A 20575-nucleotide genomic window follows, 5' to 3' on the forward strand; every position below is an offset into this window, starting at 1 on the left:
AAATTTTAAAAGAAAGTGAGAGAAAGAAAATATTTAAATGGACAGTATTGTTTGTATTGAGGGTATTGAGTTTATAAGTAATTGCTTATTTTTTTCCTCTTTTTTCTCCAAATTTTTTATAGTTTAGTTATCTTGCTTTGCTAAGAATCTCACTTATGGTACTGTTACCCAATTATAATTGAGTCATTTGTATCCTCAGTTTTACTAAAACTCAGTATGTTTTCCCTTTTATATAAAGTATTTTCTTCATGGGGTGCCTGGGTGGCTCAATGGGTTAAAGCCTCTGCCTTTGGCTCAGGTCATGATCTCAGGGTCCTGGAATTGAGCCCCGCATTGGGCTCTCTGCTCAGCAGGGAACCTGCTCCACCCCCCCCCCCGCCCCCGCCTGCCTCTCTGCCTACTTGTGATCTCTCTCTCTCTGTCAAATAAATAAATAAAATCTTAAAAAAAAAAAAAGTATTTTCTTCAAATTGTATAAACTAAACTAAGTCAATTGCTCTAGAAATTAAAGAGCACAGTGTGTATTTCCACATGAAAGTCTGAAGGAGTCAACTCACTATGTAGAAAAAACTACAATTGATTTTAGCATATTAACCTGGTAAATAGTTTTTTGTTTAGAGTTTTTGTTTTTGTTTTGTTTTGTTTTGTTTCATTTTTGATAAAGGCTGTGTTGTACATCAGAGTTACTGGCAGACAACATCAACCTCTTACATTCTAATTAAGATGTAAAGAAAAAAGTGAAGCTATAACTGGCATTTTATTTCATTTCTTAAAAAATAAATACATCACTTGTTTAGACATTTGTAATATATTCTCCTGCACGTTTGTGATACTATGTGATTCTATTTGTTTGCCTTTGACAGCCTTAGACGCAAACTCTGAGGCAGGGTGCTTTAAATATTCTGAAGTTTTTAGCATTGTCAGACATAATGAATGCTACAGTTAGTATCTACAGAATGTGTTAGATAGATTATAATGAATTGTAAAATTAAATGTGCCGGATGTTTTAATAAATGTCCATTTTACTATTACCAGTTATCCAATGATCTGTCATGTTTTTGCTATACAGACAGTTATAGACAAAAGAATAATTAACTAAATATAACCCATTCACGGAAGTAATTTCTGTTTTAATTAAAGTAATGCAATTAGCTGGACTTCTTGCATCAAGATACATTTGGCATATTTTAGAGTTTAATTTTTGGTATTGAATTTAAAAAACGCTAATTGTGCCAGTTAATTAAACAGTGGCATTCTGCAGTGTAAAGAAGATTAGACAGCCTCAGTTGTTTGTGTTTGTAATCTTTCTTCTGCAGGACCGAAGAATGAGTTGTTCCTCTTTTATGGGAAAGGACGCCCAGGAATTGTTAGAGGAATGGACTTGAATACCAAGATAGCTGATGAATACATGATCCCCATAGAGAATCTGGTAAACCCTCGTGCCTTAGATTTCCACGCAGAAACCAATTATATCTACTTTGCTGACACCACCAGTTTCCTAATTGGCCGGCAGAAGATAGATGGCACAGAGAGAGAAACCATCCTGAAAGATGGTAAGTGACAATATGTAGTATTAGCACTAAACTGCCCTGGGATACAGCGCTGTGAAAGGATAAATCCAACATATGTCAAACTCACTTCAACTGGAACCTAAGAACTTACTGTTGATTTAAAAATAGTTGTTGATTTAATTTTCTCAGTAACATTATTTCTATCTGTTTTTCACATACCAGAATATTAAAACCTCCCTAATAAAATTGAACTTGGAATTGTCCACCGCATTTTAAACATTACGGGAATTAAATTAAGCTACTTATTCACCTTCATGGAAAATGTAGATTTACAATTATATGTTTATAGTGCTATATGGCAGAACATAAGATTTAACAGGACATTAGAGACTTGTGTAATATTTGATTCTTACGAGGCTATTGGTCATGTCATTCAAAGTGCATTAAAAATATCAATGTCCCCATTGTCATTGCATTTCTTGCATATTGTTTCTTACTTTGTAAATCATTTAAACTGACTTCTCTGGAGTTGCCCTTGAAATATCTGTATTCACAGAGAAACTTGTTTATATCTAGTTTTACTTATAAATATTTATATGCAAGACTGTATCTACAAATTGCCTATAAATGCCTATACTTTTTTAAAACAGTGTATTTTATAAATTTCATGGCTTAGGAACAACCCATTAAGTAACACAATATTATAGCTTTAGTATAAATAGAAAATATTTTTAATAATCAAGCAAACCAAATATTTGACTACTAGTCAGTCACCTTTAGACATGTTCAGTAATGATTCTAGACCTGTTTAGTCACATACACAATCTGTTCACTTCTCGAATATTTTAAAAATCCTTGATTTAGGGAACATTAATTATATGTTTATTAGCTGAAAAACACTGTGCTAGCTATCTTAGGAGAGAAAAGGAATGTTAGAACATGGCTACTGCCTTTAGAGAGTTCATAATCTACCTTTGGAGAGAATATAAATGAACAAAAAATGTAAATGCTTTGCAACACTTAATTTAATTAAATTCAAATCAGACCTAAAGAAATATACTGTTATTGGAGAGTGTCCATGTAATGGATCACCACAGGGAGGAAGAGATGTCTTTATGTGAGTGTTCCTGGAGAACTTTGTGTACAGGAGAAGGTATTTGGGCTAGATCTTAAAGGAAGAATGTTAAAAGGTAGCGGAGGATATTTCGGCCACCAGGAATTCCATAGAAAAAAGAAAAAAAAAATCAAGTACTACAGAAAGAGGATGAAAGGGACATTATGTAGATCGTTACAGGATGTTTTGGTCATAGGGAATAGGGTCAGAGGAGCAGTGGAAAGTGAGAGGTCATGAAATTAAAGACTCAGAATGTGAGGTGAACAGGCTTGGAGGAAATCCTGACCCAGCTAAGAGGCAGGAAATGCTTCTGAGCCAAAGAATAACATGACTGAAAAGATATTTTAGGAGAATCAATCTGGTGGTGGAGGGCAGAATGGAGCAGAGAGGAAGGAGAGAGAATAAAAGCAGAGACAGACTGAAATAAATTACAGCATGAGTGGTAATGAGTGGTGGTCTCTCCTGACTTTGTGGGAATGGGGTAGGATGAGGAGATCATTCATTCAATTCAGATTCATTTTAAATCAAACCTTGAATGATAAAATGTACACTTCCCACATGTGACAAATGAAGTGTTAAAATGAAAAATATCCCTGATTTTGTTGTTGTTGTTTATAGTTTACTGTTTAAGACAATCTAAGGCCACCATGACTTTTTAGAGAGCTAATTAGAGTTAAGATTTTCAAGAGTTAAGATTTAAGTTAAGAGTGAAACTTAAATTGGAAATGACAGAGGCTGTCTGCCTGCTTTTCTCTGTCATGTGATTTCAGGTGATAGAAGATGGACAATTTTAGGACAATAGACTTGCACATTCTCTGTAAGCAGATATATTTGGATTGCTCTGATTTTGACCTAGAAATTTTCACGAAGGACTGAAATGTAACATGGAAGGTTCTTGGTTTCATTTCAAAAAGTGTCAGTTCCTGTGCTGTGACTGAATGTTCCAGCTAATAATCCTAACTTTGATAGCAATATCTTATCAGTGACATTGGTTGGTCTTTGCATTTCATCACAGCAACAGGGATCAGTTCTAATAGCTACTTGACTTCCAGGCACATCTGTACAGTGTTGCTTTGGCAGAATGAAGGTTATGAGAACATTTGTAGATTTCACACCTGAAATATACTTAACATTTTGATATTCCTATGCAAGGACAGCTTAATGTCTTTTTGTTAATCTTTTTTTCTTACCAGGAGGAAAGGTGGAGAATAACAATAGACATTATGATATAAGATTAACATGTCAAAACAAAAGTTGTATTTGGAAAATGACAACTTATCATTCTTGAAATCAGAAAAAAAAGAAATTCTATGTGTGTTCACTAATTTAGCTAGGATATCCACCCTCTAACCTGAATACTGGGAGACAATGCCTGGCTTGACAAATTATTTTGTAAGCTTGGTAGAAATTTTGAGTCTTAGATAAATTTGTACAGTTTGAAGTACAAGGCTATAAAGATTTTGCTGTTTGTAAATAAAACATTAATATCTTGGACATCTTTTATGTAAGCTTAGATCCTTTCTATAAAAAAAGAAAACACCAACAGCATTTCTAAAAAGGCCCACCTCTATTCATTCTTTGACTTTTTTTTCTCTCGGAGGTTTATGGAAAACTTCCTAAAGGTGGTATGTCCTATAGTCTGTAGAATCTTGTAGGCTAAAACAGTCGTTAAATAAAAGATAAAGGAAAATTTTCCCATTGAGATACTTACATCTATCTCAGTAAGTACTGAAAATGTCTATGAAATGAAGACATATTAGCAACTTAATTAAAATAGACTTCTGTAAAGACAAAGCATTTCCAATCTGTAAGTTTTTATTCTCTGGAATTCTTGCCATAATTTTTGTAAAATTTTTACTGTTTCTTTTAATTAATTATTTTGATTTATTTATTTATCCAGTTAGTAAATAAAATCTGCAAATGCCTTCACTAGTCTAGGTGCTATTGTAGGTGATGGGAATGCTATAGTTAACAGGATAAAGCTTTATATTTAGTTTGTATCTAAATAGTGAGAGGCAGATAATAAATAAACACATATATGAACAAGATAATGATAACTGCTGTAGTGGAAATAAAGTAGGATGCTGTGGTAAAAAGTAAAAGGTGTTATCAACAGGAGGCAAATTAGACTAAGTGGTGAGGGAATTTAAAGTACCCATTCTTCCCAGTTGTAATTGTTATACTATCTAAGACAAGATAGATGATCTTTATAAGATCAAATTCACTTTTATCTTCTTGGGTGTCTTGTCCAGGATTCATTTTTCATTGCAGTATGAATTGTCATTTTCAGCAGAAAGGGAAAAATGTAAATATGATAACTTACTATTCAATTTATTATTGTATGCATTCTGTTAATGCAGTACTTGTTTCTAAACTATATAAATTAATTCTACTGGGATACATATATCCAAATAGAAGACATGTTAAAACAATCTTTCATATTGTTCCATATCTTTAAAATATTTAAAAAAACACTAAAAGCATTTTCCCTGAGTTTGAAAGTTATTAATGCCTGCAGCTATAACAGAAAATCTGTACTTTCAATAGCTCCCATAATTAAACTGGAGATTTGAGGCCACCAAGTTTGTGATAATTTGTTACAAAAGCCAAAGGAACTAACAGAAAACCTGTGCTCTTAAACGCTTTTTATACCTACCTTATGTATATTTTTTTATGGTAGGTTCTATTTGGTTGAGATCTGGAGTGGGTGCATGTTTCCACACCTCAGACTCCTCCTTTACCTGAGGGTATTTACAAGAGCCATAAACTTAGAAAACAATAAATAACTTTGGACAGGATACAACATAGGATCTATTTTTTTTTAAAGATTTTTGTTTATTTATTTGACACAGAGAGAGAGAGGGAGAGAGAGCTCAAGCAGAGGGAGCAGCAGGCAGAAGGAGAGGGAGAAGCAGGATCCCCACTGAGCAGAGAACCTGATCTCAGGATCCTGGGATCATGACCTGAGCTGAAGGCTGCCACCTAATAGACTGAGCCACTCAGGCATCCCAGGATCTATTTTCTGATATTATGAACAGAAGTGTAGCCAAGAGGAAGGGGTAGGAGTCTTTCTGTGCAAAACATGTTCTCCAAATGACATGTTTGAAGATAATCTGTTATCATACTGTGAAAGGGTAGTGCCTTATTGCTTGTCCAAGGATCAAGCCCAATTCTTCAGCTCAGTTCTGTCCCCAGCATCTCCATACCCCCTCCATGGATTTTAGAATCCAACAGTTCCTCCAGTTGGTTGGTTTGAAATGTATGATAGTATGCCTGGGACATGATTTAGTATTCATCATTGTAATATTTTGAACTCTCACTATCACCACCACTACCACCACCCACCACACCCTCCGATCCCCCCCAAGATATGACTACCAACTTAGAATCCACTTCAGAACTCTAGTTCCAGGCCTCTACTCTAACTGATCCTAGGGTGGCTACCTAAAACGGATTACAGGATTTGATCCATTCCCAAAGGACACCAATCTTAGTGTGATATTATCATTTTCTAGAGATCATGGTTTGTTTTTGGATATCAATGAGCTCCCTATTGTATAATTCTCTAGAAATGTCTAGTGTATCATAAAGATCCAGTTTGTTGTGTGTGTATTTACTTTATTTTTAGTTTTATTCCAGTGTAGTTAACATACACTGTTGTATTAGTCTGAGGCATACAATGTAGCAATTTGGCAGTTCCATATATTACTCAGTGCTCATTAAGATAAGTGTACTCTTAATCCCCTTCCCCTATTTCATGCATACGCCTACCTGGACATGCTCTTCTGGACACGCTTCTGTTTGGTCTTCTCTGGACACGCTTCTGGACACACTCTTCTTCTGGACACGCTCTGTTTGGTCTCTATAGTTAAGAGTCTATTTTTTTTGTTGTTTTTTTTTCCCTCTCTTTTTTTGTTGTTCATTTGTTTTGTTTCTTAAATTCCTCATATGAGTGAAATCATATGGTATTTGTCTCTCTGACTGGCTTATTTCACTTAACATTATACCCTCTAAGTCCATCCATGTCATTACAGATAGCAAGATTTCATTCTTTTTCATATATGAGCAGTATTCCATTGTGTGTGTGTGCGTGTGTGTGTGTGTGTGTGCGTGCGTGTGTGTGTATCTACTGCATGTTCTTTATACATTAATCCATCAATGGACACTTAGACTGGTTTCATAATTTGGCTATTGTAAATAATGCTGCAATAAACATAGGGGTGCATATATCCCTTCAAATTATTATTATTATTTTTATTCTTTGGGTAAATACCCAGTAGTATGATTACTAGGTCCTATGGTAGTCCTACTTTTAATTTTTTGAGAAACCTCCATACTGTCTTCCACAGTGGCCACATCAGTTTGCATTCCCTTCAACAGGACCTAAGTGTTCCTTATTCTCCATATCCTTGTCAACACTTGTTTCTTGAGCTTTTGATTTTAGCCATTCTGACAGGTGTGAGGTGATATCTCATTGTGGTTTTGATTTGTATTTCCCCGATGATGAGTGATATTGAGCATCTTTTCATGTGTCTGTTGGCCATCTGGTTGTCTTCTTTGGAGAAATGCCTGTTCATGTCTTCTGTGCATTTTTAATGGGATTATTTGTTTTGGGTGTTGAGTTTAAGTTCTGTGTATATTTTGGATATTAACCAGATGTCATTTGCAAATATCTTCTATTCAGTAGGTTGCCTTTCACTTTTGTTTGTTTTTTCCTTCACTGTGCAGTTTTTTATTTTGATGTAGTCCCAATGGTTTGTATTTACTTTTGTTTCCTTTGCCTCAGGAGACCTATCCAGAAAGATGTTACAGATGATGTCAGAGAAATTACTGTCTGTGCTGTATTCCAGGATTTTTAAACTTTAGGTCTCACATTTTAGGTATTTCATCCATTTTGAGTTTATTTTTGTATATGGTGTAAGAAAGTGGTCCAGTCTGTTGCATTTAGCTGCTCACCTTTCCCAGCACCATTTGTTAAAGAGACTTTTTCCCTGCATATTATTGCTTCTTCTGTCAACAATTAATTGACTATATAATTAATATATGCAGATATCAAAGTTTGTTATACACATTAATTAAAAAATATAATGTGTTTTTGTTCTCCATAAATAATTTTAAATTATTAATTTCTAAAGAGATAGCTAGAATTGAAGGTGATAAAACTTCCAATTCTGATAAAAAGGTAAATGTTGGGAAGCACTATTGCTTCAACCCTAATAATAAAAAGTTTGATTAATTATATTATTTCTAGGCCTTCTAGTGTATTGATCTTTGTGTCTATTTTTATGCCAGTACCATACTGTTCTGATTACTACAGTTTTGTAATATAACTTGAAGATTGGAATTGTGATACCTCCTCTTTTGTTTTTCTTTTACAAGGATGCTTCGGCTACTTAGAGTCTTTTGTGGTTCCATATAAATTTTAGGATTGTTTGTTCTAACATGATGTTAGTATTTTGATAGGGATTACATTAAATCTTAGATTGTTTTGGGTAGTATAGACATTTTAACAATATTTGTTATTTCAGTCCATGAGCATGGACTATCTTTCCATTCATTTGTGTCATCTTGAATTTCTTTCATCAGTGTTTGTAGTTTTCAGAGTACAGGTCTTTCACGTCTTTAGTTAAATTTATTCCTGGGTATTTTACCATTTTTGGTGCAATTGTAAATGGGATTGTTTTCATGATTTCTCTTTCTGCTGCTTCATTATTAGTGTACAGAAATGCAGCGGGTTTCTGTACGTTCATTTTGTATACTGCCACCTTACTGAATTCATTTATCCATTCTGGTTGAGTTTTGGTGGTCTGCAGGATTTTCTACATATAGTATCATGTCATCTGCAAATAGTGAAAGTTTTACTTCTTCCTTGTTGATTTGGATGCTTTTTTCTTCCTTCCTTCTTTCTTTCTTTCTTTCTTCCTTTTTTAAAGATTTTGTCTATCTATTTATTTGAGAGAAAGTGAGAGTGAGAGCATAAGCTGGGGGTGGGGGACAGAGGGAGAAGGAGAAGCAGGCTCCTTGCTGAGCAGAGAGCCTGATGTAGGGCTCGATCCCTGGACCCTGCTTAATCGACTGAACCACCACATGCCTGTGAGGGCCTTTTTATTTCTTTTTGTTGTGTGACTGCTGTGGCTAGAACTACCAGTACTATGTTGAACAAAGTAGTGGGAGTGAACATCCTTGTCTTGTTCCTGACCTTAGGGGAAAAGCTTACCCTTTGTTCTGGGATGCCAATGAATGTCAGCTTTATTAACTCTCTGTAATTTCTAGTCATAAAGAGCCAGTTTTACAGTGATAAAACATGTTACAATATCATTAATGAATTATGTTAGAAGGTTCCCATGAACTTAAAATAGTGAGTATGCCTTACAAAACATCTTAAAATTAAGAACAAACTTTTATTCTCTGCTATTAGATTACAGGTGCATATCAATCTGATTTTTCTGACATTAACTCTTAAAGGAAAAGCTTTGAGACTTTGAGTCATATAGATTTTGACCAACCATTAAAGAAATAATGAATACATTTATCAGTCATGAGACATTTCCTAATTACAATTTTAAAAAGAGGTTTGTGAGCATTGGCAATTCTTGAGAATCTAATGGATATTGCCCTACTGAGTAGTAAGGTTATAGCGTGTTTGCACGTACTGACTCTCACTATCAATAAGATGTTTTTTCCAGAATTTGCTGGAGATTTGAATGAAATATGAGTGCACTTTCATTGTTAATTTGCAAATATATATTTCTCATATTTTTATGTTTCTCATGAAGTATATGAGATATTTGGGGAAAAAAAAACAACAACCTCTCAGCCAACATATATGTCTTTTTGTTTGAAAAGTTGACATGAATAGAAGAAGCTTGAAATCTGGATTCTAAAATACAGTGTCATAAAAAAATGGAGTGCCTGGGTGGCTCAGTGGGTTAAGCCTCTGCCTTCGGCTCAGGTCATGATCTCAGGGTCCTGGGATCAAGCCCAGCATTGGGCTCTCTGCTCAGCAGGGATCCTGCTTCCCCCTCTCTCTCTGCCTCTCTGCCTACTTGTGGTCTCTGTCTGTCAAATAAATAAATAAAATCTTTTTAAAATAATGGAATTGGTGATGTTGTTAATGAATTTGGGGAAACATAGAGAAGATATCTTTCCCCTTATTTGTTTCCACACCAGGCATACAACATACTACAAATACGTGGATATACACATTAGCTGAGAATAGCTCTAGAAGCTTCTGCAAAAAGTCTATTATCTTGTAAATGCCAAATTGCTGGTAAAGTCAAAAGAGAGTATTGAAAATACTTGGTAATCTCTAAAGTACCATTAGAGTATTATTAAAGATATAACCATTGTATTAATAGATATTCTGATCAGTATAATTTTTTGCATATTTTAAATAAATTGCCAGTTCTCAGTATAATTTAAAATGAAAGAAATGGATTCTATCCAGTTGCTTAATTATTCTTATATATTATGTGATTTTTATTTGTGACTTAAGAAATCACTTGGGAATCCTTTATTAACCCAGGACTGCTATTGTAAATATCGGCTATAATTGTACTATTGGTTAAGTTAATACAAACTTCTGATTAAAAAACAGTCTTGGCTGACATGACTGTGGGGGTCCTAGAGTAGGAAATACTAGCTCAAGTTGCAGGGCCAGATGATACCCACAACACAAGATGAGCAAACTTCCCTTGAAACTAGCCATTTTGAGAGGACTTTAGAGGAGTGGTAAGTCATCGTATGTGTAACAAATACAACAAAAATATGACTCTGACCTATTTATAGCATAACTTTATTTTTTGTCTCCCATTTGGTTTTGAAAATTTATTTTGTAAACTCTCTTACTAGCAAAAGTTTTGACAGCAAAACTTGATCAAATTCCAGTCCTTTCTGCTCACAACTAGGCAACTGAGAGGCTTCTCAGTCACTTTAAATCGTAAACACAGCATCAATGTGGTAATTAGAACGTCTAATCCATCCTATATATATATATATATGTGTGTGTGTGTGTGTGTGTGTGTGTGTGTGTATATATATATATATATATATATATATATATACACACATGCATATCACAATTCTAATTCAATATATCATCAAATCTTCCCTGCTTATCATTTGTGTTGTCTTCTGGCTAGAAGCCTGAAAAAGTAAAGGAGGACATACTTGGTTCCTCGTCTTTCTCTGCCCTGCATTTATTTTCCCTGCCACCCCTCCCAGATTGCTAGTCAGTTACCAGTGCTCACTCACTTCTCAACACTGGCGGGAACCGATGAGAGGGGTTTGAGTGGTTAGGAGTGAAAAGGAGATAGAAAAGGTCTTGTTTAAACTAGTACCATTGTAATACTGGCCTCTTTCTGAACATGATGGATCTTTAAAATTTACTCTCGGGGCTGCCTGGGTGGCTCGGTGGGGTAAGCCTCTGCCTTTGGCTCAGGTCATGATCTCAGGGTCCTAGGATCGGATCCTGCATTGGGCTCTCTGCTAGGCAGGGAGCCTGCTTCCTCCTCCCTCTCTCTCTCTCTGCTTGCCTCTCTGCCTACTTGTGATCTCTCTCTGTCAAACAAATAAAATCTTTAAAAAAAAAATTTACTCTCTTAAGGGATTTGGGTATGTGTGTGTCTCTATGTCTGTGTGTGTGCATGTGTAAGCTTTTTGAGGGTTTTCTGTTGGACCTCAATAATTTCATTTCCCTTGGCCAGAGTGAATGAAAATCTATGCTGTGACTTCGCATCCTTGAATATCCAGTTCATGCCCATCCTGTTATTGTTCGAGTCCTTATACCCAGCTGGGCAACTCTGTGCTTGACTGAAGACATTCTTGTGCCAGAATTCTGTCCTGTGTGGTTTACACACTTTTGCAAACGTTCTGCCCTAATAAATTCTGGGAGTACAGCTCTAGTGCAAATCAGCCACTATCATACTGCCACGAGAGTTCATCTTAGCTTTTTCAGATGTGAGACTTTTTTAGGCATTAATTATGTGCATTTGGGAAAACAAACTGTTGAGAGCTCAGTTCAAAGATCTCTCAGAAGTCCCACAGAAGCTCCATCACTAGAGCTGAGGTGAAGAGCATTTCTCCAATGTCTCTTTCCTATTACCTTGGAAGATTGAAGGGCAGGGACTAGAAGCTTAGAGAACTGCAATGTCTCCAAAGCTCTCTTCTCTTTACATTCTCTTCCCTTTACCCTATGATCCTATTGAGGCATCCAAGGGTTGTAGAAACAATTTTGATCTAGTTCATTGTAAAATATGAGAACTTTTTATTCTCACACTCATTTTGATTTTTTTTTCATCATTTTGGCTCATAATCTGAGCTTTAATTTTAACATCCCGTTACAAATGTCACAGTGAGTTACTGTTGCTCCTAATTCTGCAACCAAATTGCCGATGTTGTAATAGTCATTAGGCAGTGGTCCAAATGGCACCTGGAAAGAAAAACAGCTGTAAGACTATTTTGAAAATTCATTTAAACATACAGGTGGTAACAAATAGTATTTTCACTCACCTTTATGCTCCTAGTTCCTTTTTTATTATCTAATTTTAATATCACCTAGATTCTTAATTTTTATTTTAAACACTTTAAATAGGATTTTGCAAGGATTGGAACTGAGTCTTTTCAAATTAAAAAAAATGTTTAAAAATAATAATAAAAACACGCACTAAAGCTCTCAAGAGGTTCAATGACAGTGCCATCCCTAGTCATGAGGTGAAAGAGTACCTCTTCATCTTCTCATCCTTTCCTCTGATTATAATAACTCAGATGTCATTTTTACCTCTCATTTATATTTGTAAGTGGAAGGAATACTAGATGTAGCATATTTCCTAAAATGTTATATTTTTGGTCAGTGAGTTACATCATCTGAGTTAATTTTCTGTCCAGATTCTCCAGAAACAAAAAATACATGCAAATTAAAATTATTTCCAGTCCCAGGCTAGCATTGGCTCTCAAGAAAAATGAAAAAAAAAAGTTGCTTATTCACTATTCATCACAAGTCATAGAACTATTGCTATTAATTATTTCCCATTGCCTATACTGTTTTACCTTATGCCCCGAGAAAATTATGTTACCTTTGGGTCATGAATTGTGAATTGAACAGTTGGGTTATGGGGAGTGGGCTCTAGCAGAAGGAAACTGGTACATCTCGCCATGAGTATATACATTCTACATGCTCTCTGTTACAGATTGATTTGATATTAAGCTTTGCTAAGTATATTTAACTATACTTAGAATAAAAATATTGGATTAAATGTCAATCATCTTAGTTATTTGGTATCATATAAACAAAAATCATTAAGTAATAGATTTCTATATTTCTTTCTTTCTGACCATCCTGGCTGTATTAACTAGTATTCTTTTGTTCTATCTAAAAATGGCTACAAATTTTATTCTGAATACCTGTAGTTTTCTTCTGATAATCTCTAGCTATTTTTATAATTTTATTTTTAAAAATCAGGCTTATTGTAGCATAATTTACATATAGTGAATTCACTTTTTTTAAGGAAATAGTTCAATGTATTCAGATGAACAATCAATACCACAATCAAATTAGAATATTTCCATCTCCCTGGAAAGTTCCTTCATGTTCCTAACAGCTGCTAGTCGAATTTCTACTCTGGTCTGATTTTTCTTTCCATAGTTTTGCCTTTTCTGAAATGTCAGGAAAGTTTAACTCCATAGTGAATAGCTTTTGTGTTTGGATTACTTCACTTAGATAATGCTTTTGAGATTCTGCCACGTTGTTGAATGTATCTATTCATTCTTTTTTATGTTGGGTTATGTTATACTGTATGGATGTTCCACAAGTTTTTTATTCTTTTACCAGTTGATATTCCTTTGGGTTGTTTCAAGTTTAGTCAGTTATGACAAAAGCTGTTATAAACACTTGTGTACAATACATTGTGTAGACATGTGTTTTCACTTCTAAAAGTAGATTGCCTGGTACATCTCATAATTATTTATTAAATATCAAACAGTGAATTAAAAAAAATCTTAGATATTCAAACTAGTAAAATTTATGCCTGGAGACTAAGCATATCTCCTCTGTCAGTTATTAATGTCTATTCAGTAATTAGATTGGCTTTGGATTTTCTTCTTATTATAGTTACCTCTGGTAAACCAAAGCTTTCAGATTCCTCCAGTGATGGGCTGATACCACTTGGTTCTTGATGTGGAGACTGGAGTATATTTGCTCATTCCTCAGCTTTCAATATTCCATTTGCAGCTGCGTGACTGAGAGATCTCTCTCTGCACTCTTACCCTTCCCTCAGTAAGATTATTGTGCTATGTTACTAAGTAAGAATCTTCTAGTGGGTGGAAGAGGGGCTCTCCATTTTCTTGGTTCAGTATTGGTCTTAGGTCTTATGTGACTAGGGTTTTGAAGTGGGTCTTTCTGTGCCTCTTCTTCCTAGGCAGCCAGTGTCTTCCATGTTATGTAGGGAGTTTATCTGTGTTATTTCTTGGTTTTCTGTTTTGTTTTGTTGTTGTTCATTTTTATAAGAATCCAGGATTATGGGTTCAGCAGCTTTATTTTGTCTTCCCCTGAGGATGAGCAGCTTTGCTTCTCCTGTTTCCTCAGCATCGGTGTACCTTTGCTTTGTATCAGTGGCAGAAGAGTTTCTTACTCTTCCCCAAGACTAGTGTTGCTCATATTTCATTTTGTTGCTTTGGGATCTCAGCTTTCACTTGGACTCAAGAAAAGTTATGATCTTATAGATTATGGACTTTTTCTTATTGTTATGTGTTTCAATATTTTTTTCCAGCTTTGTGCATCCTAAACAAAGCCCAATGCTACATGTCTATAATTCATTGATGCAAATGGGAATTTGAAAAGTTGAGATATTTTTAAAAACTGCTTTGTCTCCCTTTCCCTTAGCATTAGAAACAATTCTTAAAAGTATTGAGTACATTGAATCTCTTGTGATATTTTTAAATATCCACAGGTTATACATTAAAAAAAAAACACTTGATGCAAAAAGATTCATGTTTTCTACTTTCAATAAGCTCATTTTGCATTTTTTTAACAAATAAATAAATAAATAAATAAATGCAGTGGTGGGAGTTTGCATGAAGAAAAATAGCCCAGTGCTTTTTGCTATCAGAAAAAAATCTGTTATTAAAGAGATGGTACAGGATGATATGATTAAAGCCTATCTGAAAATCTGATCCTTATTTATTGTTAAGATTTCCATTTATTTATCTATATAAAACATTATTTAGTCACAAAAGATCTGCCAGATAGTAGGCAAGGTGTTCATCTAAAATTATAAGATTGTTGTTCTCAAAGAATCTGCATTCTAGTTTAATGCATCTATCAGGTTACAAATGGATCAAAGGACTAAATATAAGATCAAGCAAACAATTAAGCTGGACTTTGCCCTCTATATTAATAAAAATAAGTGAAAAATATTAACAAATTAAATTGATAGTAACATTGAGAAATTGAAAAAAGTATACCATGAGTCATCAGAAATAATGAGAATTTTCTAGCTAGAGTACAGATTGGACCATATTGACCAGGAAGCAGGAAACTATAGCCTAAAACATCACAAGTATAAACTTCAAATATCAGAGGTGAAATGGGAGTCCTATGGTCTTAATAAAGACTAAAAGAGAATTTTTTAAAAAGGCCTTAAGGCAGTCTTTAAAACAATTTAATAATTAAGTGAATTAAAAGTAGTAGGTTCAGTTCAGTCCATCCCCCCGGCACTAATTATACCCCTAAAAAGCACACATAGAGAATGCATTGGGATGTGTCTATTCATTAAAGTGAAAAAAAAAAAAAAAAGGATAAAGTTAGAGTTCTATCTCAAAGCATACAAAAATAAAGCTTAAAGAAAACAAAAAATTTAAATTTAGGAATTTTTTTTATAGTATTGGAATATGGAATATTTTTCTTAAGACACAAAACCCAGGGGCTATTAAATAAATTATATAGATATACATTTTTCTTAATGATGGGGGTATTATAAGCAAGGAGAAAATAAGGCAAAAGTCTTAACAACATATATAACAGAAAAGAATGATTATTTTACAGACTAAAGACAATGTCAGAAAAAAATTGAAGAATATTTATCAAGGTAATTCACAATAGAATACAAATTGCCAAATTAGGCACATAGATAGATGTTCTACATTATGCCTATCATGAAAATCGAAATTAACAAAATAAAATAGGGCTTTTCCACCTTCATCAGATAAAATTTTTTTAAAAATTGGCAATAGGTAATTTGGTTAGATAATAAGAAAATAATATATTTTCCACACTGTCATGGAAAATTTACATTGTTACAAGGTTTTGAAGCATTATTTGTTTATATCTCTGAAAATTAAATTATATATAATACTCAGCCCAACAATTCTATAATTGGTTACATATCCAATTGATGTGTACACATGTTTAAATTTGTAATATTATTTGTGATAACAAAGAAAACTGGAAATAGCATAAATGTCCATCAAAAGATGTATGATGCATTTTTGGTATGAATGATACTAAATAGCAGTTAAAATGCATAAGGTAGAGCTATATACTTAATGAACAAACTCTAAAACAAACTGAAAAGTAAACAGAGTTGAAAATATTTTTTGCAGGCAGGATGATTTTATTTTAGTATATCAGTTTTTAAGAAAGATTAATAAACTGCTTATAGTAATATTTTTAAGGAGGGCCATATGAAGTATTTTACTCACATCTGACTATCCTTTTAGAATATGTACAATATGAAATGCATTCATTTCTTCCTTTTTTTGGCAAAACAATTTTATTGTTTAAAAAGTTAATGTCATAGGGGCACCTGTGTGAGTCGTTGGTTAAGCATCCAACTCTTGGTTTTAGCTCAGGTTATGATCTCAGATTTGTAGGATCGAGCCCTGGTGTCAGGCTCTATGCTCAGTCCCTCTCCCTCTGTTCTTCCTTCCATCCCAACTCTCTCTCTTTTTCTCTCTCAAAGAAATAAATAAAACTTTAAACATTACATTTGACATGAAAAATGTCATTTTAAAAACTATTTTGAATGTGTTTCACTGACAGATCTTTAAATGTTTACTATTTCCAGGGGCAGGGGCATATGGGTGGCTCAGTGGGTTGGGTGTCTGTCTTCTGCTTGGGTGGTGATCTCAGGGTCCTTGGGATAGAGTCCCACATGCTCGGCAGGTAGTCTGCTTCTCCTTCTCCCTCTGCTGCTCTCTGTCTCAAGTTAAAAAAAGAAAGAAAGAAAGAAAGAAAGAAAGAAAGAAAGAAAGAAAGAAAGAAAGAAAGAAAGAGGATTGATGACTACCTGAAACCTCCTTAAAACACCTACTAACCCTTTTCTCTGTATCTATTAACTTTTACTTTCCCTCACTATTCTAATGCAATTAGAATATTTTACAGACTTCCTTTGGAAAGAACCAAAGTTCTCATCAAAATACACATTTTGGCTCTGAGTTCTTCAGATATAAAACAATAAATTAGCTGTCAAATAGTGTAATGTGCAATATTTAGATAACTTGCATGAATATATTATAATGACATTAGCATATATAATGTGTGGAGATGGTCTGATAAGTATATGAAATATGTTAATACACATCTGTTTTCTTCTTTGGTTTCTGCACATCTCCCTCCTAAGGACAGCAGTGTGTTCCTGGCACCAGAATTAGCACTTTTATCTCTGTTGATACAATGAGTTTTCATAAATCTTTACTGTATATCAAAGAAGAATGTACACATTTCAAATCACAAAGTTACCTTGTTTTAGTCATTGAGGTATGCATAACTTGTCCCCAAAAGAGGAATTTAAAATTGTAAAATTTAGCTTACTATTATTTCAGGTTAAAAAAATACCCTTTTTGGAGATAAAAAAATATATCTAGAGATATACATGAAACATATATAATTCTGAGACAAACACTTCCAAATATTTGACACAATGATTAGTATGAAACATTTAACATTTCTCTTTTTAAAGTATTTTCAATATATGGAATTTCAATAAAATCTGATCCTCTCTGAGACTGCATATTTAAAGAGTATGGTAGTTTATATTTATTACAAACTAGTATTATAGGTATACTTTAGTAAGTATAGATACCTAATTAAGTATTCTTACTCAATGTTGCCAAAAAAAATTACAAAGAACTCTTTATGTGATAAGAAGAAAATTCATATTTAGAGACATTAAAATAGACTAAAAAAATTGAGGAATATCACTTACCTTAAAGGTAGAACTTTGGAAACCTGGGTACCTCAGCTAGTTTAAGCGTCTGCCTCCTGCTTTGGTCATAACTCAGGGTCCTGGGATTGGCCTGTGTCTGGCTCCCTGCTGGGTGGGGAGTGTGCTTCTCCCACTGCCTCCCTCCATCCCCTGCTTTCTCTCCAATAAATAAATAAATAAAATATTTTTAAAAAAATAAAAATAAAGGTAGAATTTCAATCTTATAGAGTCAGGGTAATTTTGTATTCCACAGGACACCAGGTAAATTCTGGAATCATTATTGGTTGTCACAACTGGAGAGAGAGAGGCTGGTGTGCTAAACATTGTGCAATGCACAGGAGAGTTTCCCCTTGAAAAAGAATTATGTCCCAAATGTCAATAGTACCAGTGTTGAGAAACCATGTCATGGATGATGACAGGGAGTCACCCTGGCACTGTTGTATAGATGTCAAAAGTAGAAGATAAGAATATAAGGCTTCAGATAGTTTATCACTCCCAGAACAGCAAATAGCAAGAGTGTAAGCCTGGTGACGCTGGTCCCTGTCCCTGGTTTCATAATGCGATGTCATGGGCTACACAGATGCTTAACACACAGGGAATTGTGTCACAACTGAGAACCTCATGGCCTGGATATCAGTACCTTTAGAGCAAAGAGCCAACTTTGTGCCAAACAGCAAGTACCTCCTTGTGGAGTAAACAATTACACAATTATCACCAGGTGTTTTCCTTGATTTAGTTACCTATGTGACCAGCTTTAGAAATTGTTCAGTATCAGGAGACAGATAACCTTCAAAGTTCAGCACCCTCAGCAGGAAAGTTCAGGGACCCTGAAGGTCCATCAGTTACTGCTTCTCCCAATACTCACAAATAAGGCACTGGAAATAAGCACAAGTCATACTGAGGACTCATTCATCTTTGTTGTTCTTGAGGTTTTTACACAGAACCATCTTAAGAATCTTCCGCATATGGACTTTTAAATTCAGAGAAAAAATATACTGTTCATTTGTTTTTCTGCTACATAACTCATAATATCCCTATGATTTCTTTCTAATATTTGTCATCTCTTGAATGTCTGGGTGTGGTCCCACCTCAGGGTGTTTATGCATGTGGTTTCTTATGTTTGGAACACTGATTCATTAGATGTGCCCATGCATCTCTCCTTTACCCATGAGATGTCTCTACTTATAGACTACCTCCTCAATTAGCCCTTCCTGGCATCTAAAACCGTGTATCTGTAATAAGGGATTCCTTTATCCCTTTTCTATGGTTACTTCTACTCATTAGTACTTATTCTATATGTCTTTTGCTACTGTGTTGTCTTGATACAAGAATGTAAGCTTCAAGATGTCAGAGGGTTTAGTTTCACTCACTGACAGATCCTTAGGTTCTAGAACAGTGCCTGGATGTATGGTAGCTATTCAAAAAACCATTCACTGAATAGGTTCTTTACTTTGACTGTCATTACTTTTAAAATAGTAACCAAATGATTAAACAGAACTAAGAATAATTGAAGTATGATTCTTTTTTTGTTCTAAAATAAGGAACTAAAAGATTGATCATTATTTTTTTATCACTATTATCTGAAGTTATTCAGGTATTTACTAAAATTGGTGGTATAATGAACTTCCCTGATGATTCTTTAAGAATCTTGTAAAATTGTACATATTCTCATGATTCATTTGAACTTTGGCAACATTTTTAATGGAAAAATTAATTATGATTTTTAATGAATATACATGAGACATCTTTATCTTACCATATTTTCTTGGGCTCTCTACATCAACATCTCATTTTCCTGCACAACTTTATTATTATTATTATTATTTGCATAGTTGCATACCTACCTTGAATGGTTTCTCACTATATTCTTATGTACGTAAATTATTCTGCACAAATTTCCTTTATGTTTTGTTGTGGAATTGTAAGGATTCACTTAGTTTGCTATACCAAAATTGTCACAAAACAGCATTAATATCAATTTTAACTATCTTACTTTTTCTACAGATTATGCTACATCTGGCTCTTGACATCTGCTGTATGTCAACACTAATGCATTTCTAAATCTGCTCATTTTTTTCATTTTATTACATTATAAAAATAATTTAAAAGAGTAATTAATGAACTACTTTTATTTCATTTGGTAGAAAATTGCCATATAGTACAGCTTCTATATATTCCTCACACTTTCCCCTGGTAGTAACATCTTATGTAACAATACCAGTTACCAAAACCAGAAAAGTAATTCCATAGCAATACTGTTAACTAAAGATCTTAATCAAATTCTACCAGCTTTTCTATAGTGAATTTAATACTTACATCTCAGTCTTATGTACCCCATAAAAGCACCTCAGTTTTTCCTTTTATTTTAGTATTTGACTTCCCTTGATAAATGCATTTGTTGATTCTCTACATTGTGAACCATCAAATATATTTTGGTGAGAAAAATAAAGCTATATTTTATTGAGAATAATGATTTTTACTGGGAATTTGATAAAGCATCCTTCCCATCAGTGACCTTACTCTATCTCCACTCCTCTTTTACGTCTTACTTTTTTTTTTCCCCTAACAAATCATTGCTGATATTAACTTTCTTTGACTCTTGCTTTGATTTTTAATTTTTCCTTTAACAATTCTGGGGATCAAACTTTAACATAAAGTAGTTGTATTGACTGTTAACTAAATGGGGTCTTTGTGAATCAGTTTACTTTTCTGGGGCTTTTTCTCATTATTTATACAATGTAGATATTGAA

The 20575-nt window shown here is 34.0% G+C and overlaps 1 protein-coding gene across 1 annotated transcript in view; it reads left to right on the plus strand.

Annotated features, from left to right (window-relative positions):
* The window catches only part of LRP1B (LDL receptor related protein 1B), a 1927222-nt gene that overhangs the window by 1111766 nt on the left and 794881 nt on the right, over positions 1-20575 (plus strand). Inside the window, exon 11 of the mRNA XM_032856138.1 lies at positions 1317-1553. Within this exon, the coding sequence (XP_032712029.1) occupies positions 1317-1553 (237 nt within the window). The remainder of the gene's footprint in view (positions 1-1316; positions 1554-20575) is intronic.

This window comes from Lontra canadensis, unplaced genomic scaffold, assembly GCF_010015895.1.
Source record: "Lontra canadensis isolate GAN:19392208 unplaced genomic scaffold, GSC_riverotter_1.0 scaffold11, whole genome shotgun sequence".
NCBI lineage: Eukaryota > Metazoa > Chordata > Mammalia > Carnivora > Mustelidae > Lontra > Lontra canadensis.